Source organism: Trifolium pratense, linkage group LG5 (assembly GCF_020283565.1).
Source record: "Trifolium pratense cultivar HEN17-A07 linkage group LG5, ARS_RC_1.1, whole genome shotgun sequence".
Taxonomy (NCBI): Eukaryota; Viridiplantae; Streptophyta; class Magnoliopsida; order Fabales; family Fabaceae; genus Trifolium; species Trifolium pratense.
Genome location: NC_060063.1, coordinates 37213823 through 37240201, shown reverse-complemented (window position 1 = coordinate 37240201; position 26379 = coordinate 37213823). Strand labels below are relative to the sequence as shown.

Here is a 26379-nt window from a genome sequence, read left to right as displayed (position 1 = left end):
AAAAAAATATTTCAATTTTCAATACGTTGATTTCATACATTTCTATAAAATTTCAATAAAAACTGACTATATTATTTAAGATACAAGAGTGTCACATAAGTACTAATTAGCATTTCTCATAAAATAAAACGAAAGAAACAAACAAAGAGACTACAAAAATATCATTGCATTATTAATTCCTATCCAGACAATAAAACTTTTTTTATTTAATTTTATTACAACAAGAAAACTTCTCTTTCCAACTCATCATTAGTTCTCACTGTTCTCCCTTCCCTAGCCATAAATAAGCACAACAAAAGAAGAAATTGAAACTATACCATTAATTCATAATCTTTGCTTCTTGGTGTTTCCTCATGGCAGATCCAAGTTTCTTTGTTGGAGTCATAGGTAACACATGCATATGCATCTTTCACTCTTTTTGCACTTTACATTAATCTTATAGTAGTAACAATCTTTTATTGATCCATGCCCAAAAATAGAAATTTTTTATATTGATATATATCTACTTTTTTCTTAATTTTTTTGATATAGGTAACATCATCTCAATTCTCATGTTTCTTTCTCCAGTGTAAGCTCTTTATTAAACTCAAATTAATTAAATAATTATTAATTATTATTGTCTCAAATTTGTTAATTGATGTATATATGTAAATTCAAAAATGCAGACCAACATTTTGGAGAATAATAAAGCATAGATCTACAGAAGATTTTTCATGTTTTCCTTACATATGCACATTGCTTAACTCTTCATTGTGGACTTACTATGGAATAATAAAGGATGGAGAATACCTTGTGGCCACTGTTAATGGCTTTGGCATTGTGGTGGAGATAATCTACATTCTTCTATTTCTCATATATGCACCCCCAAAAATAAGGGTATGAATATCATCTTTTTTTTTTTAAATACAATAAAATGATTGACAAAAAATAATCAATTTAATTTTTTTAATAATACATAAAAGTAAAAATAGTGAATTTTTTTTTAAATATTTTTCCGTTTCATTTTTTGAGAGATCCATATTAAATAGAACCTTTTTATGTTTCTAATTTTCGTTGTTAATTCAAGTTTTTTTTTTCTTTCTTATTATCATTCATAAAAATTTATAATCCATCTTATAAATTAATTTTATTTTGATCAATTGGTTAGGTAATTAATAAACTGAATTTATGTAACAAAAATGAAATAAACTGAATTTTGTTTTTTTTAATAAAAAAAATGAAGGTTAAGACTGCAATTATAGGTGGAATTTTGGATGTGGTAATCTTGGCAGCAGCAGTGGTTACTACTCAATTAGCATTGGAAGGAGATGCTCGTAGTGGTGCTGTTGGTATCATGGGTGCTGCCTTGAATATTCTCATGTATGCTTCACCTCTCGCCGTCATGGTAAGTTTTTTATCGTGTTTTCTGGTTTCGTATATAAGCAATAAAAATTTTAGAATTGTTAATCTCAAATATAATATAAGTAATAAAATTCAACACCAATAAAAAAAAATTAATTTTTTTTTTTATCAATTTTATAGTTAGTGCAATTATTTTCATTTTGTCTTTGGGATAAGTTTTTATTTATCCATGAAATTAGTATATACAAATTTTGAATTCATATGATCGACTATAAATCTCAGGCTCCCTAAATCTTGCAATAGCTAGAGATGCTTGAAAGGCCACGTATACCACTAATATTATATACTAGTTAACTTTAATATCAACTAAATAAAACAATAGTAGTAGGTGATGAAACGAACAAATAAAAAAACAGAACAATATTTGTGTTGATCTGAACATGTAGATTTTTGTCAACATATATGGTTCACACCTTGGCATTATATTTTAGGCTTAATTAGTAAAATGGTCCTTAAAGATATTTTTGGTTTTAGATTGGTCCCTTAAAGAAAAAAAGATCTGAATATGTCTCTTAAAGAAAAAAAAGATCTGAATATGTCCCTTAAAGACATATTCGTTAATCAGTTTGGTTCATAAAAAAATGTTTGAATAGGACCAAACTGATTAACAGATATGTCTTTAAGGGACCTATTCGGACCTTTTTTTTAAAGGACTTATTCCGACCTTTTTTTTTTTAAGGGACCAATATGAAACAAAAAATATCTTTAAGAGACCATTTTACTAATTAAGCCTATTTTTTAATAGGAAATTTCAATAATTGATGACAATGACGTTAGACCTTATTTATTTCTCCCAAATAAGTGATCATTATTTTTTTTTTAACAAGCAAAAATCCAAATATATTAACACTAATAAAATACAGTAATAATCTGTTTAGCATAAGGTGTGTCAGAAAGACCACTAAACAATACAAAATATCATCTGAGGAAAGACAAAAAAAACCCAAATTTGTCGATGTCCAAATAAATAAAAAGACTCTACCATCAACTATAGTAACTAAGGGGCCGTTTAAATTGACTTATTTTTGAATTTATGCGAAATAACTTATGCAAATAAATAAGCTTTTATGCATTATTATAAGTTTTTCAAGATAGTTTATGAAAAAATAAATTATAAAGATATAATTTTTGTTAGCAAAAACTTATGAATTACTATAAAACTTTATTTATTTGCATAAATTACTTTCATAAGCAAAAATTCAAACGTCGCTAAATACATAATTGATATTTTTCACCTTTATCCACCAAAAAACAATTTAACTTTTTCCAACCGAGCAATAAGTTTGCCTTCATCCACCAACTATGGTTATTCTCATTCTTATTTTGAACTTCATATGAAACTTGATGATGGGTCTATCATATCTAAAATTTAAAGACATAAAATATATATTATTATAAAAAAATGAATGAATATTGTTTAATAAGTCACAAAATTATTGAGTCTTATTTATATATGATCTAGATAAGCTATCTTTTGAAGTCAACTTAAGTTGATACGGTTTGGTTTGGTTAATCAAAACTCCAAACGTAAGCGATAAGCGAATAAATGGTAGGTGTACTTTCCACTAGTAGTGTCCCACGTGACAGTTCTTTTTTTTTTTATTTTTTTTTTTATTGTTTTATGGTGACAATTGCACATGCCATCACACCTTTGCAGAGTTTAATCCAACACTTGTGTACTAAAAAATTAAATCACGGTACGGTCACAATATGGGTGTTTTTTTTTCTTTTCAACAAGTCAAAATGAGATATATTAACAAACAAGTCTCCTTAACATAAGATGTGCTAAGATAGACTACCAGAGTTTACAAATAGTCACAGAAAGAAATGAACAATCATACAAGACTCAAACATAATAAAGGACTAGACCACCAACTATGGTAGTTTGAGACTAAAGTAACACTCGTCGTCTTTAACCACTTATAGGAGAAAAGCTTGATCTTGTCCAACAACTGATAAATAGTACTAACTGAGCCTCTGAATACCCTGTGATTTCTTTCCGCACAACTCATACGCTAGCAAGCCAAATGAGTTGTAAAAAAGACCGATGTGCTATAGATTCAACAGCTGATAAAGTAAACTGAACAAAATGATCCCGATAGAAGTAGAAGCCACTGAAGAAATGTCAATCCAAGTCCGAACTAAATCCCAAAGAGAACCAAAAGTGCTGCAGAAGATGAATAAGTGATGAGCCGACTCTACAACCCCACAACCAGATACACACAAATGAGTTGCAGAAGATAATATGCTTCTAGTAACCAGGTTTGACTTAGTGGGCAACCTGTCACGCAGTAAACGCCATGCAAGAATGGAGACCTTCAAGGGAACCTGAGGGTGCCAAATGAGATGCTCAGCCTCATCTAAAGTAACCGAGTCAAGAGTAGTCAAGAGATGATATGCTACACGGACAGTGAAACCTGTATCAGGGTTTGGCTGCCACTGTCACCTATCTGAAGATTGTGCCTGTAAAGAAATGTTAGAAAGTAGAGACTGACACTCCCCTAACATCTCCTCCTCCCATGCCCTCAACTGCCGACGCCACACCCAGGCCGCCCCATCCGTCCCCCACCCACGATAGAACATCTCAGCCACCGTAAACGATTTGGTCTCAGCCAACTCAAACAAACGCCCAAACCGCTCACTCAAAGGGACCTCATCTAACCAGGGATCGGTCCAGAAAAAAGTATCGACACTGTCCCCCACCCTCCTAACAACATGATCCCCAAACCATCTACCCTCTGACACACCAACACTCTCCCTAATACTTGACTTTAATCATAACAAGATGAGAATATGTTAGGCTGAACTTACTTTATCAAACCTAAGTTTGATCCATCAAAAAGTTGAAAACTTAAGTCTAATTTGTAGTCTATTATAAACTATTTATTTTTAGTTTTGAGCATGGTTTTTTGAAAGTTTCATTTGATATGTTAGTTTGTTATATGAGTATATTTAAATAAGTATTTATTTTTTATTTTATTTTGTCAAGTTAAATATGTATTTATATCTATATTTAAATAGATTAATGACTTAATAGATCAATAAAATTAACTTACCATTTGATTTTTTTTTACACAACTTACCATTTAATATTTAAAATATACATTTTAGACAATTTATCTATATATGACATCATATTTCAGAAAACGGTGGTGAAGACAAAAAGTGTGGAATATTTGCCATTCCTCCTTTCGTTTTTCTTCTTCATAAATGGTGGCGTTTGGTTGTTGTACGCCTTTCTTGTTCGTGATTTAATTCTTGGGGTAAGTTGTTTGCACTTTGTGCTCTAAGTATATGCATCACATGAAACCATTAATATATGTTTTCTTATCATATTTATATTTGAAGATTCATTTTGATTTCTCATATGACCTAATTCAGTACTAGTACATGATAAAAATAAAATTTAAATTAGCTTTATATATTTTTATACTTAGGATAAATTAGTTTATAATTTTTTGTAATAAAGACACAAATTTGTCTACAGTATAAAAATATTAAAAATTAATTTGAATTTTATTATTGTCGATGACTGAATTGGATCATCAAAAAATTGTGAAGACCAAATAATTCTTCACTCGTAAATTTTCCTCTAGATGAAAAAAGAAGGAAAAATGCCAAAGATTATTTGCAAAAATAGTATTTTTTTTTTTAAAAAAAAAAATTAATAAAGAAAATGGACACTGTTAGAAAAAATTAAACTACCCTAAATTTTTATTAAAAAATATATAAAATTTTTCAAAATTCATTTCAAAGAATTTATTATCTTTTTATTATTGAGTAAAACAAAACAAAAAAATCTACAAAGCAAACAAGCTGTCATGTTTTTTATTTTTTATTTTTCCCTCAAAAAGACCTAATTAATATAATCAATATTATTATAACAAAAAAACAGGTCCCAAACGGTACAGGATTTGTACTTGGAGCTATGCAGTTAGTGTTGTATGCAGTGTACAGAAATGGAAAACAATCAAAGAATATTTCAGACAAATTGGAAGAAGGATGGCAACATGAGCCTCTCATCCTCAAGTGAAGAGTTGAATTAATGATAGGGATATTAAACAAGTCTATTTAGTAATTTTGCTATTAAGTTTCAAAGTTATGCTAGTTAGCTAGTGAATGAATTTTAAATTTTTTTAGAAGATAAAACTATAGGGAATAATAAAATGTTTCAAAATATTCGTGATTGATTGATGTTTTTGCTCTTCAAATTTGTAAAAAAGAAACAATATGGTTATTAATTTAATGAACCTTTTATATGCCCAAATTCTACGAGCCTGTATATATTGGTTTATTGATTTTATGTACCTTTTATTTTTATAAGTTAAACAATTTAGCACTTTTTCATTATCACCATAATAAGAGGTTAGGGACTCCGACGGTCCAAATATAAAGAAGATCTAATTAAATTGTATAACTGCTTTACATTTAGATCATCTGATTTTAATTGGACGGTCAAATCTTACCTCATTGAGTTTTGACTACATGCAATCCATCTGATTTTTTTATCTTGTACTCACTTGCTAGTTACTTTCCCCCCAAGTTACTATGATCACTAACACTATGTGATCTATGCAAGCTTAGATAGTTAGCTATAAATATCTCCAGTATATTAGTTTCATTTTGATGACAATTTCTAATGGATCTTAGCCATCACATCGGTGACCGGCTTTCATAAAAACACCTTTGGGCTATAGCCATCACATCTATGATCTTGTTTTAGAGTTTTTTTTTTTCTCCATCAAGTTTAATAGCTTATGGAATCTAACAAACTCAACTTAGTATATATGATATCAATCGCCTTTTTTATTTCCTTAATTAGTGCTCAAAAGTTAGTATGATTTATGCTATATTTTCAATAATTAAGATAAATTTATTTGTTGTGCACAAATAGTAACAGAAGGTAATAATAACGAAATTGCAAACAATAAGAACACAAGAAGTTTGATAACGGAGTTCCCCTTAGGTACGTCTCCGGCTGCAGAATTCGCTACAGCTCGTTTCTATTAGATGAAAGAATGAATTAGGGTTTCAGAGTTACAAGCGGTATATATAATAACAAGAGAATGTCGAAAATACCCCTGCACCATACCGCGGGGGGCTATCGCCCCCCGCACCCCCCTAGCGCCCCCCAAAACATCTGGTCAAAGCCCATATGGCCGCCCCCAGCCTCTTCCTGATGCATATATGAATCATACTCAACATTATTAAAAAATACCGAACCTGACATCAAAGCAACAAACTTTACCCACCTTTTATGAAGGGCTATAGAGGCCACAAAAAAGCTAGCAAGTTGATTGATCACACATACAATATCAAGAGAACACCAAGCAACCAATTTGCAACAACTGAGAAAAAAGGAAGCCACACCCAAGATGAAGATAAGATACTTACCCAGACTCCACACCAAAGAAATGAAAAAGAGTAAATCTAGACAAAATAACTCCAAGAAACACAAATCTAGCTAGGCATGTCACCAATATAACTCCTATAAGAACCAAGTTGAACTTCCATGATAAATCGATCGGGATTTTGTGCAGTTGAAATTCAATGCAGTCAGTAAGTTTTAGGTTATCCGATCTTGATTAGACGGTCTAGAGATGTCATATGAGAATTTTATATTAAACAAAAATAAAAAATTGTCTTAAAATCTGAACCGTTTAATCTTTAATCAGATGTCTCAAAACCATTGACTGCATATAGTCCAACTGAATGTAATTCAATTCCATGATAAACAATCCAAATCTTGCAGAAGCACATGCCACAACCAGGATTAAAAACACCATCTTAGACTTGAGAGTTGACTTTAACTCAACTCTATAGAACCGACTTATAAGGTGATGAATACCCTCACTTATAAACACATTTTAGGCCAACTCATATTTGATGTGAAGTTTGGTGCGTGGATATAAATTGTGGGTGGTCCGATAGCTGGTAGCCCAACAAATCTTAGAGGGACATTCGGGTCACCGCTGTCCCTCACGCCGCTGTCCTCGATTCACGACGGTGTCATCTATTATGTTGCTTGCAGAGAAGAAGATCTGAAGAAGCAAGCAAATATAATTTTCCTTTTGGCCGTATCACTCGGTTTTAAATAGTGTGCCAAAAAAGCAAAAAAAACTGTTCCCTAAGACAATAGGTAACGCTCGCTTACAAAACAGTTGGAAATTGTCGCCTAAAGAGATAGGCAACATTTTTCGTAGTTTAGGCTACAATTTTCAACTGTTGCTGAAAAGGAAAAATGTTATAGTGTCTTAAGGTCGGCGGCTTTGATTTCTTTTTACCTGCTGTTGTCCAAGAAAATCTCGCCGTTGAGGTAATTTTCGCTCATTGTTCTTATTCATTCATTGATCTTATTCATGTACAATTCCTTCTTTTTATCTTTCTTTTTTTTTACCTTTATTTTTTTTCCAATAGTATCAGTTATCGTCGTCTCAGTTGTCGCCATCTTCATCGTTGTCGTTGCCTCAACTCTATTTCATTCTTCACCGGTCCACCGTCTTCAATAGCACCGGCCACAATCTTCGTCCCCGCCACCATCATCAATGGCAACGACCACAATCTCTAACGCCTCCACCATCGTTGAGTTTCTATTGATAATCTCTTTTTCTTCTTATCTTTATATATACCGTATAATTTTTATTTTTATTTACTATAAATAGACTACCTCCTAAAATAACGACTTCAGACTTGAATTCTTTTTCAAGAAAAAGTCACGTTTCCAACACTCCATATAGGGACACAATATTGGTAACATTGGTCTGGTTTTTTTTTTTTTTTGAAACACAACATTGGTCTGGTTTTAGAAAACAAAAAATCACAATTAATTAGAGTCTACAATAATTATTAAAACAATTCAAATGGAGATTGTATAACCTCTTAGTGAGCTTATTGTTGTGGCAAGTGTAAGGTAGTTAAAAGTTTCACATTGCTTGAAAAAATGGAGGTTTAATACTTTATTAGTAAGATGATCCATAAATTATTGTCTTAAGGTTTTGAATAAAAATGTAGTGTTTAACACTCCAACTCACTTGTATTATATATTGTTCTTAGTCTGATATGGATGATTCCCGACTGCCCCTCGTGACCCAACATTTATTTCAGTTGATACGAATGTTGCATTTTATATAAAAAAAACTCAGATTTAAATCTTAGTATTCTAGCTTATTTACTTTAAGGTAGAATTTTAGTTAATAGACTACCTACCTAACAAAAAAAAATCAATAATTTCAAAAGATTTCTATAATAAATTGCTCTACAAAGTGCAATCATGACCACAGCTCCTTCTAAAAATCAAAACACTACCTCAAAAAAAAAAAAAAATAGTTGAAGAAAACAACAAAATTGAGACATGAGATTGAGATAGATTTTGATCACAAATTCATAACTTTCCTAGTGACAACTTTACACATGACCCATCTGAAACAAACAACAAAGAATTATTTGATGACCCACAGGCCACAACATCATTTGACCTTGAACATGTATTAGATGATATTTTTTCTTCGGGCCCCCCATGTATCTTTTATACCCCCCAATATTTCAATTTTGCCCTTGATAAAAATTTCGATTCGCAGAAACCGAAGTTTTTTCTAGTTCAAATTCAGGAAATTTTCGGTTAACAGAAACCGAATTTTTTTTTCAAGGCAAAAAAAATTCGATTCGTAGAAACCTAAGTTTTTATTGAAGGGCAAAAAAGTAAAATCCGGAGGATGAAAAAGAACCATGGGGGCCTAAAGAGAAAATATCGTATTAGATCGATGTCAATGGTTAAACCATTATGGGCTCTACCATGCTTTCATTAGGAGAGGACCACTTTGCACTCTGATATCAAACATTTTTAGACAAAAAAAAAACAAAAAAAGAGAAAATAACTCTTAGATATTGTTTCAAGGAAAATTCTATGGTACATTCCTTAGTTAGAATGTTTTGATACATTCCTAATCTGACCAATAAGGATGCAGTGTTGACTAACTTTAAATTATATGGTACAAACAACATATATGGTACTTACCATGTACTTTTATATTTATTAATATTTCAACTAAATCCTTAACATATTAAAAATTACAAAATTACCCCAATATTTAAATTATTTTTAATTTTAATTGTGATTGTAAATCAATTAAAACAAAATTACAACTAAAATTAAATCAAAAATCAACAACTTCATCGTTATATTTTTTTGAAGCAAACTTCATCATTTTCCTTTTCCTGAACTTATGTTCATCATCAACAAAAATAATATATTTTAGTTTATTATGACATAATAGATCTGGATCTAACAAACATGCTACTTCATCAACTGTTGTAAAACGGTTTACTGAGTTTAATAATAAAAAAACAGAAAAACGATTTTTTCAAAATGGCAACGAAACAATTATTGGCTGAGTCGCGTACTAGGTCGCTTTCTTTAAGACGTTTCGCGGAACTACTCGAAATAGTGCACTGTAGTATATCAACCGCGAAGTCCCCAGGATAAAACAGCCGTTTTCAATGAAAATACCGATAAACTACTGCACTGTAGTATCGGCCAGAATAACACCAAGTATGGTCGAAAATTTCGAACCACTCTAATTGATATACGAATATCAATTCTACGGCAACAACCGTTCAAATTTTGAAACAACAAAAATTAATTTCGAAGAAGAAAAAGAGAGAAGGAAAGAAGCAGTTTTCTCAGAATGCAGAGAAAAAGAAGTGAGTAAAAACTGAAGAAAATAAGTGGTATTTATAGGCAAGTAGGGAGCTGGAATCAGAGCAATTTCAGGAGCTGAAGGCTCACGTTTTTGACCGTTTAAAGCTCAGTCAAATCTCAATACGTGGCTAAAAATTAGGGACACGTTTTTGACCGTTAACAGATTTGAAAATCTGGTTCAGACTTGGTCTCAGCACATTTAACATGTGCGAATTAAGGGACACACATAAAAGAAATTTAAATTCAAAAATTTCTTTTTTCTTAGTATTAAAAAATTAATATATCACCCAAGCCCAAACCGACCCGGCCGGTCGGACGGACGGCGGCGGCGCGCGCGCGCGTGTGATTTTCGACATTGTGGTTGCCAACTTGTGATATATAAACACTACCAAGTGGTGTGATTTTTCCAATGTGGGACTCAAAGAGCCTTTTTTCAATTCACACTACACATGGCTCTTGCACTTGTGTTTATTTCAATACCAAGTTCCCTCCAAATTCTTCATCATGTTCCAACATCAACAAATCAAATGCAACAATTTTGTTGATGTTTGGGTAACTGCTAAGTTGTTTTCAAGTTTTTGGAAAATATGATTTTAGGTTTTTTGTTTTAGACCATTTGAATCAAAATTAAATTCATAAATGTATTGTAAACGATTTTTGTGATGCTTCTGGGTAATTAATTATTATTTTCGAAATGAAACAGCCGGGTTAATGCTTGGGATCGCGGGTCTGGAACCGGGTCGGAGTGACCCGGCGGGAGGTTGAAGATGATGTTAAGTATTTCTATCAATCCTAATTGTATATATACAACATACCGCAAACTTTAACAATATGTATTGTCATGGCCCAGCGGTTTGCCTCTTTGTAAATTGCTACCATGTCACGGGTTCAAGTCCTTACTGCAGCATTTTTTGAATTAATTTTTTTTAAATAGCCTTCAAACAACAGAAAAAGTAAAAACAAAATCACAACAAGGGTTTCGAACCCAAGACCATTAGAAACTTGGCAAATAACTCAAACACTTGGCTATGATCACCTTTGTGAAATTTTAAACGCTAGATGTATATATATCTGTTTTTATGTGTTATTATCATTTTAATAATATAATTATATGAATTAAAGTTGTGAAGGAATTATATGAACTAATTTTTTTTTACGCATATGTAATTTAAATTTTTAGACGCATGAATTAAAGTTTTTTTTTTTATTTCATGAGTGGGAATCGAATCCATAACCTATAGCGTACTATCTAAACCCCTCGCCACTAGACCAAACCTAGTGACTTACGCATGAATTAAAGTTAATTGCTTAATGTTTATGCAATTTAATTATCTATTTACATCTAATACAATAAAATCAATTACTACCAAATTTACTAATTTATCCTTATTAGTTTTAACCATGTTTTTATATTGTAATTTTACTAAAAAAATATTTTTATCAAAATATAGAAAGTATATAAGAGCATCTCCAATGGTGACACCGCTTTGGGTATCATACATCTACAATGTCATGTAATATTTATGCAACTTATACATATTTTGCTCCAATGGAATGGTGATACCACTTTTTGAGTATCATACATTAATAACAAGTGGTCCCTTCTATATATATTTTTTATTGTCTAAATAAAAATAAAAATAATTTAATTTAATAAATACGTATATAAATAAGTTAATAATTAAATATAATAAGAAATACATGACAATAAATAAATAAAAAGTGAAAAACGCATAAATATGACGGGAAATATATAATGAAAAATATAATAATTAATTTTTGTTATTATACTAGGATCTATTTGATAGAAAACAAATAAAATATAACTTGAGAACAAAACAAATAAAAATTGTGTAATATCTATTCTATTCTTTACATACAATAAATAGGATACATGATATTGGTATGGATTTTTCATTATCCTAATTTTACCCTTTAATAATTGTTATTTTTTTATTAAAAAAAAAAAGAAAAGAAGGGAAAGTAACTATAATAAGCAGATTTTCTATCTATACATCTATAAATCTATATCTATACATATAATAAATAGGATACATGACTTTGGTATGAATTTTTCATTATCTCAATTTTACCCTTTAATAATTGTTATTTTTTTATTAAAAAAAAAAAGAAAAGAAGGGAAAGTAACTATAATAAGCAGATTTTTTATCTATAAATCTATATCTATACATATAATAAATAGGATACATGACTTTGGTATGAATTTTTCATTATCCCAATTTTACCCTTTAATAATTGTTATTTTTTTTATTAAAAAAAAATAGGAAAAGAAGGGAAAGTAACTATAATAAGCATATTTTTTATCTATACATCTATATCTATACATATAATAAATAGGATACATAACTTTGGTATGAATTTTTCATTATCCCAATTTTACCCTTTAATAATTGTTATTTTTTTATTAAAAAAAAGAAAAAAAAGAAGAGAAAGTAACTATAATAAGCAGATTTTTTATCTATACATCTATAAATCTATATCTATACATATAATAAATATGATACATGACTTTGGTATGAATTTTTCATTATCCCAATTTTACCCTTTAATAATTGTTATTTTTTTATTAAAAAAAAATAGGAAAAGAAGGGAAAGTAATTATAATAAGCAGATTTTTTATCTATACATCTATATCTATACATATAATAAATAGGATACATGACTTTGGTATGAATTTTTCATTATCCCAAATTTACCCTTTAATAATTGTTATTTTTTTATTAAAAAAAAAGAAAAAGAAGGGAAAGTAACTATAATAAGCAGATTTTTAATCTATACATCTATACATATAATAAATAGAATACATGACTTTGGTATGAAATCACAAAAAAAAAAAGTTTTCATATTAATTTTGTTTTTAATACTTACTTGCTCATAATAATATGATAAGATATATAACATATTTAAATGACAAAATTATTCTTGTAAAACAAATGTTATTTTTTTAAAATTATTTTGTAATACTTTGAATTTTATAAATAAAAAATATAAATAAGTAATCAAATAACTTTATATAATTTCAAATAAAAATCATGAGAAAATAATAAAGTTTAATTTTATACATGAATCATGATCAAATAAATAACTCAATAATATATACATGTTAGATAAGCCAAATAAATAATATTCTATCCTGCTGGTAACTCAGCTCAAATTCAGGATAAGAATTATAACTAGAGAGACGGGATAGGATAAGCTTCAGGATTAACTTATCATATCCTTCTGTATCACCAAACACTGGATTGCGGCAGGATATGATACAGTTATCTTATCCTGTCTCTTATCATGTGCACCAAACATACCCTTAGTCTTTGACTGAAGATTGTATTTCGGTTCAACTTGAAGCACTATTAACTATAGTTTTTGACTGATGGTAATACTCGGTTGAAGTTAATGAGTTACAAATTATATAAAATAATTAAAATTAAAAAGTAAAGTATAATTTGACTTAGATTATATTTCAGTTCAATTGAAGCACCATTAACTCTAGGCTTTGACTGAATATTATATTTTGGTTCAACTGAAGTACTATTAACCCTAGTTTTTGATTAAGGGTAATACTCTGGTTGAAGTTAATGACTTAAAAATTATATAAATAAAGCAACATTAAAAAAATAAAGTATAATTTTGTTTTAGAACAAAAATATAGTATAATTTGACTTTAGATTATACTTCGGTTCAATTGAAGCACTATTTATCCTAATATTTGATTGAAAATTATACCCTGGTTCAACTGAAACACTATTAACCCTAATCTTTGATCGAGTGTTTTTCACCGGTTGAAGCTAATAACTTAAAAATTATAAAAACAAATTAAAATTTAAAAATAAAACATAATTTGACTTAAGATTATATTTCGTTGAGTTTAATTGTTATGCACCGTTGGTGTAAAGATTCTTTACACATGCATCCAATGATGTTTTGCCACATCATGTGTTATTAAATATCATACATGATGTGTTGATATATTATTAAATGCATGTATAAAATAATTTTACATCGACGGTGCATATAAATTAAATTCTATTTCAATTTAACATGTAATTATCATATAGCCCAGCGGCTAAGTTTATGTTTGTTGTCGGCAGGTAGTGTTTTCGAAACTTGGCTCTGCCAATTTTTTTTTTCTTTCTGTATTTACAAGGGTGTTTTTATAAAATATAATTCGCAAAAAATTGCAACAGATGGGATTCGAAGCCACAATATGCTAATAAATGATAAACGCATCAACCGCTAAGACACATTGGTAATTAGTTACCTTTTGTGCGTTGTATAATATTTATAAAACAATATTGATAAAAATATATCAAATCAACCTTCATCTTCAACCTTCAGCCGGGTCACATCGACCCGGTTTCAGACCCGCGATTTTCAGCGACAACCCGACGGTTTGTGGTCATTCAAACGTCGATAATAACAATTAATTAACCAAAAACATCACAAAAACGATTTTCAATACATTTATGATTTTAATTTTGATTCAAATGGTCTACAACAAAATACCTAAACTTACATTTTTTAGAAACTTGAAAAGGAGATCTTGCCACCACTAATACTATTCGATTTAGATGAATCAAACCCACTAATACTATTCGATTTTCTTACTCGATTTGTTTAAAATCTTATGAGTTTAATAAAATTTTCTAGAAACAACGGATCTTGAGATTGAAATTTTGAGTTTGAAAACTTATGGGTTTAAGATTTTCTGGTATATACACAAGGTGTTCTTCATTTGGCCGTGTTTTGATTTTGTATTTTGTTTTTACTTAAGGTTTTGATTTATTTAGATTATTATAATTATAATTATGATATAATCTATATTTAATATTAACTTAATTAGGGACTGATATGTAATAAATAAAAGTTTCATAGAATTTACCATAGACATGCGCTGATGTGGAATTAATTGAGATTCTATTGATCAATTAAAAGGAATGTACTAAAACAGTCCAAAATAAGAATGCACCATAGAAGCTCCCTTGTTTCAATTCTTTTTAAAGTTATAATTTAATGTCACATTCACATTTATTTCTTAATATATTACAATTGCAAACAAATTTCTTTTTTATTTTATTTTATTAAGTAACTTGGTGACTTAAAAAAAATTGGATTAATATTCTTGACCAAAACAACAACAATGAGTCATTCACTCAACCATCTCGTTTTCTTTCTGATTTACTATGCATAAACTTGCTTCCTAGACCCAGCATATTTGCTTCCTACACCAAAAGTCAGCTCAAGCTCAAAATTAGGCAATCCATTACTCGCGCGCCCCCCATATACTACCCCATTACTTGCGTGCCCCCCTTTTGCTTAGCGCACCCCCTAATTTTTTTCCTTTTTCTCCTAGATTTCTTGTGAGCCCCCCAATTTTTTTTCCTCCCCTAGATTTCTAGCGCGCCCCCAATTTTTTTCCCTCCTCCAAACTTCTAGCGCACCCCCCAAATTTCTAGCACGACCCCGTTTCCAATTAAATAATAACTTTTGTTCCTTTGAAGTATATATTATAAAAATCCATTTTTAATTAATTTTCGTCATACACCCCCTCGAAGCCCAACATAATAACGAATGGTTCACGTATATATAAAGCATACTTGTCAAACATACAATTTAATTTTAAGTTTTATCAATCATAATCACATTATAAATAAAATCCCATACATTAATTACATATATATATCGATTTTCTTTACAATAAAAAAATGATCGAATCCAATATCTATGCATACTATCCAAATTTTTTTCAACTAAACTAACCCTAATTGCTTTATATGATTTTTTGCTTTATGTAGCATGGTTTTGTAAAATGGTTATGTGATGTTTTACTTAATAACAATAGTTTCAGTGTATAACATCTTGGCACTAATGCCCATATGAAACCATTTAACTAAAATAATGGTTTCAGTGTATAACGTTATGAAACCATTTAACTAAACTAATGGTTTCAGTGTATAACATCTTGAAACCAAATAACAAGACTAATGGTTTCAGTGTGTAACGTTATGAAACCATTTAACTAGAATAATGGTTTCAGTGTATAACAGTATGAAACCATTTAACTAGACAAATGGTTTCAGTGTATAACATCTTGAAACCAATTAAAAGGACAAATGGTTTCAGTGTATAACATCTTGGCACTAATGCTCATATAAAACCATTTAACTATAATAATGGTTTCAGTGTATAACAGTATCAAACCATTTAACTAGACAAATGGTTTCAATGTATAACATCTTGAAACCAATTAACAAGACTAATGGTTTCAGTGTATAACATCTTGACACTAATGCTCATATAAAATCATTTAACTATAATAATGGTTTCGGTGTATAACGCCATGAAACCATTTAACTAGACTAATGGTTTCAGTGTATAACGGTATGAAACCATTTTTGTTGTGGAATGGTTTCAAAGAGTTGTTCTCCAAAAACATATTTAACCCTTAATAAAAATTGTAAAATAAATTTAAATTTTGAAGACGATATAAAACCGGAGAGAGTGAGGTATCCCCAACCGTTCCAAATAATTCAAAATACCCTAAATAAAATTTTGGGAAAATTTTATTAATATCTGATATTTATAAAAGCATATTTACCTCATTTAATTAACTAAAAATAGTTCCAGGTCTCAGAAAAATACCTAACTGGTCCCAAAATTCCCAGAAAATTATTTACTATTTTTCTGCAAAAACAATAAAAAAAATTGGAGTCTCCTTGGCACCGCACGCGCCCCCACGCGCCGCTAGTGAGAGTGGGCGTGGAGGCGCGTCACTGTTCATCATCTTCCTCACCCATTTTATGCAGAAACGGGTCGCGACGACCCGGTTCGTCGACCCAGTTCGTTCTCCCTCAATAATCAACGAAACTAGACCCCCCATATACTACCCCATTACTTGCGCCCCCCAATTTGCTTAGCGCACCCCCCAGTTTTTTTTTTCCTTTTTTTTCCTAGATTTCTTGTGAGCCCCCCAATTTTTTTTCCTCCCCTAGATTTCTAGCGCGTCCCCAATTTTTTCCCTCCTCCAAACTTCTAGCGCACCCCCCCAAATTTCTAGCGCGCCCCCCGTTTCCAATTAAATAATAACTTTTGTTCCTTTGAAGTATATTTTATAAAAATCCATTTTTAATTAATTTTCGTCAAACACCCCCTCGAAGCCCAACATAATAACGAATGGTTCATGTATATATAAAGCATACTTGTCAAACATACAATTAAATTTTAAGTTTTATCAATCATAATCACAATATAAATAAAATCTCATACATTAATTACATATATATATATATATATATATCGATTTTTCTTTACAATAAAAAAATGATCGAATCCAATATCTCATGCATACTATCCAAATTTTTTTCAACTAAACTAACCCTAATTGCTTTATATGATTTTTTGCTTTATGTAGCATCAGTGGCGGAACTAGAAAAAATATCGTGGGTGGGCCGAAAAATAGTCAATCTATTTTCAAATTGAATTTTTTGCTCTTCTATTTTCACATGTTACTATTTTGGTACCAACAAACTATATTTTTACTCTAAAAATTGTGATTTTTGGCTATAAAGGTGATTTATTGTCTCCAACATTGAATCTAAAGATGAAATATCAAATTTGAGACCAAAATTCACAATTTTTTCCCATTAAAATTCGCTAATTTTACAGCAAAAAAGTAATAAAAAAATATTTAGATAGGACTAAAATTGCAACAAATGTGAAAATATGGGACTTTAAAAATTTAATATTAATTAAACATATTTTTTATGTCATTTCATATTTATATACGCTAGTTCAACTGCTAATTTTATCTATTATTATAAATTCAATTAATTATGAACTAACATTTACACTAGTACTTGAACTAATATGTATACCGAATTACTTATAGTCATCAATAATATACTCTAAATTAATATTTATATTAATATTTGTACATATATATACCGGGTGACTTAAAATCATTAATAATATATTTAAATTAATACCCTACATATAAAAAAAAAAAAAATTTTGGGGGTGGGGGTGGGCCGCGGCCCACCTCAGCCCACCCCTAGGTCCGCTGCTGTGTAGCATGGTTTTGTAAAATGGTTATGTGATGTTTTACTTAATAACAATGGTTTCAGTGTATAACATCTTGACACTAATGCCCATATGAAACCATTTAACAAAAATAATGGTTTCACTTTTTAACTCTCTGAAACCATGTAATCAGCATAATGGTTTCCAGGATTTTTAAAACCATAAAAACACAATATTGATTTCAATAAACACATAAAACCATTTTATAATACAAATGGTTTCACTTTTTAACTCTCTGAAACCATTTAATCAGCATAATGGTTTCCAGGATTTTTAAAACCATAAAAACACAATATTGATTTCAATAAACACATAAAACCATTTTATAATACAAATGGTTTCACTTTTTAACTCTCTGAAACCATTTAATCAGCATAATGGTTTCCAGGATTTTTAAAACCATAAAAACACAATATTGATTTCAATAAACACATAAAACCATTTTATAATACAAATGGTTTCACTTTTTAACTCTCTGAAAACATTTAATCAGCATAATGGTTTCCAGGATTTTTAAAACCATAAAAACACAATATTGATTTCAATAAACACATAAAACCATTTTATAATACAAATGGTTTCACTTTTTAACTCTCTGAAACCATTTAACCAACACAATGGTTTCCAGAATAATTGTAACGAAAATTCATACTTATGGTTTCACTGTTGTAACGAAAATTTATATTCTCGAGGAAAACATACAACCAGAGAGAGTGGCTGGCCTCAAAGGGTCTCAAAATATTCAAATAATTTTGTATAAAATTCTGCGAATTTTTCAAGAAATATTAATATTTTTAATAACATTTCTTCCTCATTTAAATAATTAAAAATGGTTTTACAGTATAACACTCTGAAATCATTCCACAGCATAAATGGTTTTGACATGTAAATCGATTTACCTGAGAGGGAAATCGATTTACATGTCAAAACCATTTGTGCTGTGGAATGGTTTCAGAGCGTTATACTGTAAAACCATTTTTGCTGTGGAATGGTTTTTGGTGTTGTTTATGCAAAAACGAATTCATCTTCATCATCTACTGTTCATCTTCTCTTACGCGAAACAGTGAAAACGCGATCACTGTTCATCCGCGATCACTGTTCATCTTCTTCACCTTCTCTCACGAACTTACACCTTCTCTCACGAACTCACTCCCTCTCTCACTAACTCCGATTCCAATTCATCTCAGAACTTGCAAAACTCGGATTCCGATTCATCTCAGAAATTGCAATTCCTTCTCGTTTTCGTTCGATTCAAGAGAATCGATTTGTAAGGTTCCGATTGGAAAACGAAGATAGCGAGAGCGAAGAAGATTGAAGAGATTCCAGCGGTTACAACGATGAAGGGTTTCGTTGGTTTCGTCGATAACAGCGATGAAGGAATTGGACGAGAGAGAGAGATAGCATCATGCACCCTCAGAGCTTTGGTCTTTGATCAGTTACAATCTGATGGTTCTTATTGACTGATGCACCGTGTACATAAATTTGGACTTATGGATATTAACTTTTGCCGATAAGAATAGTTCAGGCATAAATAAATTGTTGGATTTGATGTCAAGATACCTTAAATATGGGCCTTTAAACCTAACAAATCTTGGACCCCTCTTAACTATCCAACATGATAATTTCTCTTGGCTCCCTATGTGTTTCCTTACGCGCACTTTTAATTTTTATTTCTACTTTTCTGCTACTTAAGTAGCATTCATTATAAAAATGAGAAATTTGACACCCCTGCAGTTCTCTACTTAAGTAGCGGATTCAATTCTCTACTTAAGTAGCGGACGTGTAAAATCTTAAAATTTTCAATAGAGAATAGTGTAAAATCCTAAAAATTTCAATATTTTACACGTCTGCCATTTAAGTAGAGAACTGCAGGGGGTCAATTTTTCATTTTTATAAATCCATGACTTAAGCAGCAAAAGAGTCAAAATGAAAATTAAAAGGGCGCGCGAGAAAATATATTGGACGCGAAAAGAAATTTTCATCAAACTTATCTCTATTGGCCCAACGCAATTAGGGATGGCAAAAATATCTGCACCCGCGGATATCCGCGGATAGATAAATGGATATTTCAACTACCTGTTACTTCATGGATATGGATGCGGATTTAATGGCATCCGCGCCCGCAGATATCCGTACCCGCTAATAGAAAAAAATTACTTAAATATCCTTAGTCATTAAATATAAAAGAGGCTTTTATATTCCATATAACTTTGTGATGAACTTTATTTTAATTAGAAATTAATGTATGTATATTATTGTTTGAAAGATAAATATATTGATATTATATTAAGTTTTGGTAAAAAGAAGGAAAATGAATGTGGTGACTTTGTTGTTAAATTGAAAGTGAAATGTAGGAATATTATCGTGTGTTAATATTTTATTTACTTCTTTTAAGAAATTTTAGGTAATTAGAAAAATATTTTTTTAAAAAAAATTATCATCCATGGATATCCGTAATATCCGCGGATACCTCAAAACCCGCGGATTATCCTCTTAGTGGATACCCGCATGAATATGGAGTGGATACATATATCATATTTATTCAATGGAGCGGACACGAATAACATACTATCCGCCCCCATAGATATCCATTTACATCTCTATAACGCAGTGGTCTAAGACTCAACAAGTGTAAATATTTACGGAGCTTAACTAAATTTGAAAATAAGATGAGATCATGAGTTGATAACCACGTGATTTATATTTTGGAAAATGTTAAGAATTGAAAAATATTCTTGAAAATTATGCATTTAATATTGAGTTTGTCTAACATATGCAATATTGCACTTTTTATTTTTTTTATAAATTAAAAGCATCTAGAATTCTAGATATCAAGAAATATGAAGAAATGAGACATCCCAACTAAGGTGGAAACCCTGCACACTCACATCTTATACCTATATGTCATATTAGATAAATAAATAAAAAAGAAAATAAGTAATTATAAGAGCGATTAGACATTACCCCAAATGATAGCCTAAAAAGCAAACTACATAGTACAAATGCATGGAATCCCAAGCTAGTCACGTAAAAAAAAATCATGTCTAAGCTCTTGAGATAAGGAACCACACCACTTTAAATCAACAAAGGAATAACCAAGATTTGCAATTTTATCTGCACAAGAATTCCCCTCGCTATACCCCTCCCTGTAGATGTGATCATAAAGACAAATGAGACGGTGCATCTCGTGAGCGGGTGTTATATGTTAAAACAACTAAAAATAGTAATTTTTTTATTGAAAAAACAACAATTATTTATTAAAAAGTTATTCGCTTAATATAAAATGCACAAGTTTCAATACAAACTTACTATTTTAAACTTATTAACCTGAGTAAATTTGCACATGAAAGAAAAATACTTCAATTTTATGCATTAAATTTTCTACATCATTAATTATAAAACTTCTATATTTATTTACATTAACATGTGTCTAACCATTATATTTTTCATGCAACTTAATAATTTTATTTATAGTTTTGTATTATTATGATTATTATAAAATCAAAGTGAAATGGAGCTTCACATCTATCAATTTCACAAATGTGATCATATCGACAACAAAATAAAAAAGGATATGAATAATGTAGGATATGAGTGTGAAACTTACTATTATAATTGGTGGAGGAGTTTATTTTCATGCAATTAAGGTGTTCGTGTTCCAATTGTTCCCTCACAAGGTTTAATAATGCACAAGTTGTTTTGGCACATTGCTTTAATAAGGTCAATTTATTATCTTATCATAATTATCACCATTATCATCATATATGACATGAACAAAGTAATGCCACACACTTCACTATATGATGGTGTAGTGATGTTATTGCATTTTGTCTTTGTCTTTTGGATTTTTTTATAATATTCAACACTTGAAAATCAAGGTGGATCGCTTTAATTTATTTTGTTAAGCAACAATATTTCCATTGACATGAAAAATTAACATTAGGAAATATAATCAATAGTTATTAACCCGATTTCATCTCCAATATCCTTTATCCATGAAAAAATTATATGTATTAAAGATCATTCTTCCAAGTTCTAGTCTTATAATTAAAGTTAGATTAGAGTTATAGATAGATTTTTTGGCGTATGAATTTTTGGTTCGTCCTATTTGAACAAAAAACATTGTATGTTACTTAAAGGTGTCCGCTACTTAAATAGTGGATGGTGTTTGACAAATTCATGCGACACAAAAAAAACTTTCAGAGTTATACTATTTATAATCACCTATTTGGCCCAACAATACAATATATTAAATAATTTTAGTCTTAATTTTTATTATAAAATATATTACATCAGTGTAAAGGTTTTTTTTTTTTACACATGCATCAAATGATATATTGTCACATCATTTAATGAATGTGACACGTCATGTGTTTTTAAACACAATACATGATATATTGGTATATTATTGGACCAATGTGTAAAATAACTTTACACTAACGATGTATATAAATTAAATTTTATTTTCTTATTATAATAAAGTATATATTTTCTAGTATATATACATGCATTATGATACTATATTTTTTAGGTTGAAATGATATTTTGGTCCTGTAAATTGGCTTGTTTTTGCTTTTAGTCCTTGTATTTTTTTCTAGGAATTCATATATGTAAGTTGACGTGCTTTTGTTTTTAATCTCAAAAGCTAAAATCTGTAGGTAAATCTGCAGGAAAATCCGCAGGAAAATTAAAAGGAAAATCCGCAGGTTTTCTTGTGGATTTTCCTACAGATTTTAGCTTTAGGGACTAAAACCAAAAGATTTTAACATACATGGATGCTAAAAAAAAAAGATACAGGGACTAAAAACAAAAACACGCCAACTTACAGAGACTAAAAGACCATTTAAACTCTAAAGCTCTATCCGTCTTGAATTGCGGTGTCGTTCTCTTACCCTAAATTTTTATCGTAAATAAACAATATGTTTTATAACATACCTTATTATACTAAGTCCATAAAAATTAAATCTTTAAATTAAGTTATTGTTCATCAAATATAATAGAAAACATATTTATTTTCACAATTAAAGTAAGCGTAAACAGTCAATTTAGTCCCTAAACTATCAATCTCTCACCAATCTATTACCTAAACTATTAAAAACAACTAAAATGTCCCAAAATTATATTCACATCCATCAATTTAGTTCATCAATTAACTTTTCTGTTGAGTGGTGGTCCCTAAACTATTAAAATACTTTAATTTAGTCCATAAACTATCGCGAAAAATAACAAAATAGTCCATAAACTATCATAAAAAACTACAGAGTCGTCCTTAAATGTTCAAAAAATAAACACATTCACAAGTGATTGTCAAGGAATTAGTTTAGGAATTACCAAGTAGATCACATATTTACATTAAGATCATAGATAAGTAACTTTAATCCCAACACAAGACAGGGTAGTTAGCTACTCATATTCTTGAGCATAATCTATAACAATATATAAAAAGGATAGGTGAGTTTGGGATGGACTTTTCAATATACCTATTTTACCCTTGACTTAGTTTCACAACTTCCATTAACTAATCAATTTAATAAAATAAAAAATAAATTCAAATCATAAAAATGTGAATAAGTGGCAAATGAGTTGTCTATACATGAATGATTACCAACTTAATACTACATTTATACTATATAAAAAGAGAATACAAATATTTTTTGTGTCGATTTTTCATAATACCAACAATACCCTTATTTTTTTAGCAATAAAAATCTTTTATTAACAAATTTATCATAACATAAAACATTTTTTTGGACATAAATTAGACACAGGCAGGCGCGGAACGCTTCCGCGCCTGTCTGGCCCGCTAGTTTACAAATAAAGAAGAAAGAGAGCAGATTACATCAATGACTTGAAAACAATGCTCCAAAGTTTCCCAATTGCGGAAAACTACACTCTCTCAGCCTTTCGCTACTCTATTTCGTGCTCTCCACTTGAATTGATGATATTTACATTGAGTTTGAGCTTTATTTATAAGTGGAAGAAAAACATTACCACGCTAGGTGAACAATGTTCGTTGAGTGACCAATCTTTCTTCAAAGGAGGAAAAAATCATCTCATAGACATCTTACACTTTCAGTCGCTCGGCAAGGAACTGAAAGTTATATTTGATATCACGGTAAATATATCAGAATCATAACGATTCATCATAATTTTCTAAAAACTATACTTTATAACTTATAATCCTGATATATTCACCGTAATACATATACACTGGAATTATTGCTTACAAAAATATTTAATCCTAAACAATGGAGTTAAGTTTGGAGAAATAAATTTGCTTTTACAAAAATCTAAGTAGAAGAATGGAGGAGTGTCTTGGATAGATTCTTGTGTTTGATCTATTGAGTATTGACACCCTCTTACTCTCACATTAAACTCACAAGTGCTTCTCTTGTCTCTATCAAACTTTTATTTAATTCATTTCCAAGTCAGTCTCCCACGTGCTCCCTCTCTCCCCTTTCACACCATAACTTCAATTCAATCTACCCTTTTCTTCACTTTCATTCTTCTCTTCTCTCCTTTTCTTCACTCCCCTTTCTCTCTATAGCTACCAATACCATAAAGCATATCATAATATCTCATAACCCTTTTCACAAAACAAAAAGAACCCTATAAAGTACATAACCAAAAGCACCATAATCATTCATTCATTGATTCATATATCTACAAACTTCATCATAATCCATCTTCATGGAACCAATGAAACAAGAAGAAGATGGATCAATGCAACAATATTGCATTAATCATCCTACAAAAAAAAACCCTGGTGGAATATGTGCTTTTTGTCTTCAAGAAAAACTTGGTAAACTTGTTTCTTCTTCTTTCCCTCTTCCTATAACAACTCCTTCATCTTCTTCTTCTCTTTCTTCTCCACCTTCTTCTTCACCTTCTTTCAGATCTCAAACTCTTCCATCTTCTTCATCTTCTTCTCTCTCTATCCCTCCATCTTCATCTTCCAAACATAACCATCACATGCGTTCTCGTCTCCCTTTTCTCATACCAAAGAAAAATCACAAAAAAACACCATCTTTCACCAACATGAATACTTCTGCAAATGGTAGTTCTGATATTGTTTTCAAGCGTAGCAAATCAACTACAACACCAAGAAGAACAAAGTTTCTAGATGATGATGATGATGTTGCTGAAGGTGATTTCAATATCAGAAAAAGAAACCGTTTTTGGTCTTTCTTATATCTTTCTTCAAAACCCTCTAACTCATGCAACAAGAAAATTGAAGGAAATAGTAATAATAGTCCAAGAATCTCAACTATGAAGCCAAAGATGTGTTCTTTAGGAAGAAACTGTGAAAGGGTAGTTGAAGAAGATGAAGAAGATGAACAAGTTTCTGGTTCAAGTTCTGGTTCAGGTAATTCTTTAGAACAAGAACAGAGAAAAGTTTCAAGATCTAGATCTGTTGGATGTGGAAGTAGAAGTTTTTCTGGTGATTTTTTTGAGAAAATCTCAACTGGGTTTGGAGATTGTACACTAAGAAGAGTTGAATCACAACGTGAAGGTAAGGGTAATAAGGTAAATTCATCATCAACTGGAAATGGAAATATTCAACATTGTATGAAAGAAAGAGTGAAGTGTGGTGGAATATTTAGTGGGTTTATGATGATGAATTCATCTTCATCTTCTTCTGTTTCATCTTCATCTTATTGGGTTTCTTCTTCTTCTGATGATGGAAGAAGTAGAAGTAGTAGTTGGAGTTGGGCACTTGCTAGTCCAATGAGAGCTTTTAGTAGTAAAAGCACTTCTAAGGATAACAAAAGCACTTCTGAGAAAAGGAATTCACCAAATTTGTCAGCTGTTCCTTCATTGCTTATTGCTAGAGGATAAACCTTGATGTGGTACATTAATTAGATTATGTTTGGTATCATGTTGGGTATGTCATAATCACGGTGACCTACCGGTGATTTTCCAAAAGTGTGTAGTTTCTGCAAAATTACGGTGAATCACCGTAATTCTGACATAATCATCTACCAAACATACACTTAGAAGGATTAAAGAAAAGAACTACTTTCATAGTGTTTCAGTTTGATTAATTTTATACACATTTGTATGATGTATTATTGTTCATTACTTTGTCAATTAGTTCTGTTATGTGTTTATTTTGTGGATGGATCATAATTTTCTTTCATTATTAATGTAATACTTTGAAGAGCAAACAATTATTTTGATCA

The 26379-nt window shown here is 30.2% G+C and overlaps 2 protein-coding genes across 2 annotated transcripts; both read left to right on the top strand.

Annotated features, from left to right (window-relative positions):
• The first annotated feature begins 210 nt into the window (after window positions 1–210).
• Window positions 211–5668, top strand: LOC123886557 (bidirectional sugar transporter SWEET17-like). Its single transcript, XM_045935864.1, has 6 exons — window positions 211–387; window positions 532–568; window positions 666–876; window positions 1223–1384; window positions 4545–4664; window positions 5297–5668. Exons 1-6 carry the CDS (start codon window positions 354–356, stop codon window positions 5432–5434), a joined length of 702 nt encoding a protein of 233 aa, XP_045791820.1. The 5' UTR covers window positions 211–353; the 3' UTR covers window positions 5435–5668.
• An 18836-nt stretch (window positions 5669–24504) lies between these two features.
• Window positions 24505–26379, top strand: LOC123885871 (cell wall protein RBR3-like). The gene has a single exon (XM_045935210.1). The coding sequence runs from the start codon at window positions 24887–24889 to the stop codon at window positions 26033–26035; it is 1149 nt and encodes a 382-aa protein (XP_045791166.1). The 5' UTR covers window positions 24505–24886; the 3' UTR covers window positions 26036–26379.

Bases quoted from the DNA above. Each gene is read 5' to 3' on its own strand.
- LOC123886557 (XM_045935864.1), top strand. From the start codon at position 354: ATGGCAGATCCAAGTTTCTTTGTTGGAGTCATAG. The intron at 388-531 runs GTAACACATGCA...TTTTTGATATAG, and splicing joins TTTCTTTGTTGGAGTCATAG to GTAACATCATCTCAATTCTC. The intron at 1,385-4,544 runs GTAAGTTTTTTA...ATCATATTTCAG, and splicing joins CTTCACCTCTCGCCGTCATG to AAAACGGTGGTGAAGACAAA.
- LOC123885871 (XM_045935210.1), top strand. From the start codon at position 24,887: ATGGAACCAATGAAACAAGAAGAAGATGGATCAATGCAACAATATTGC.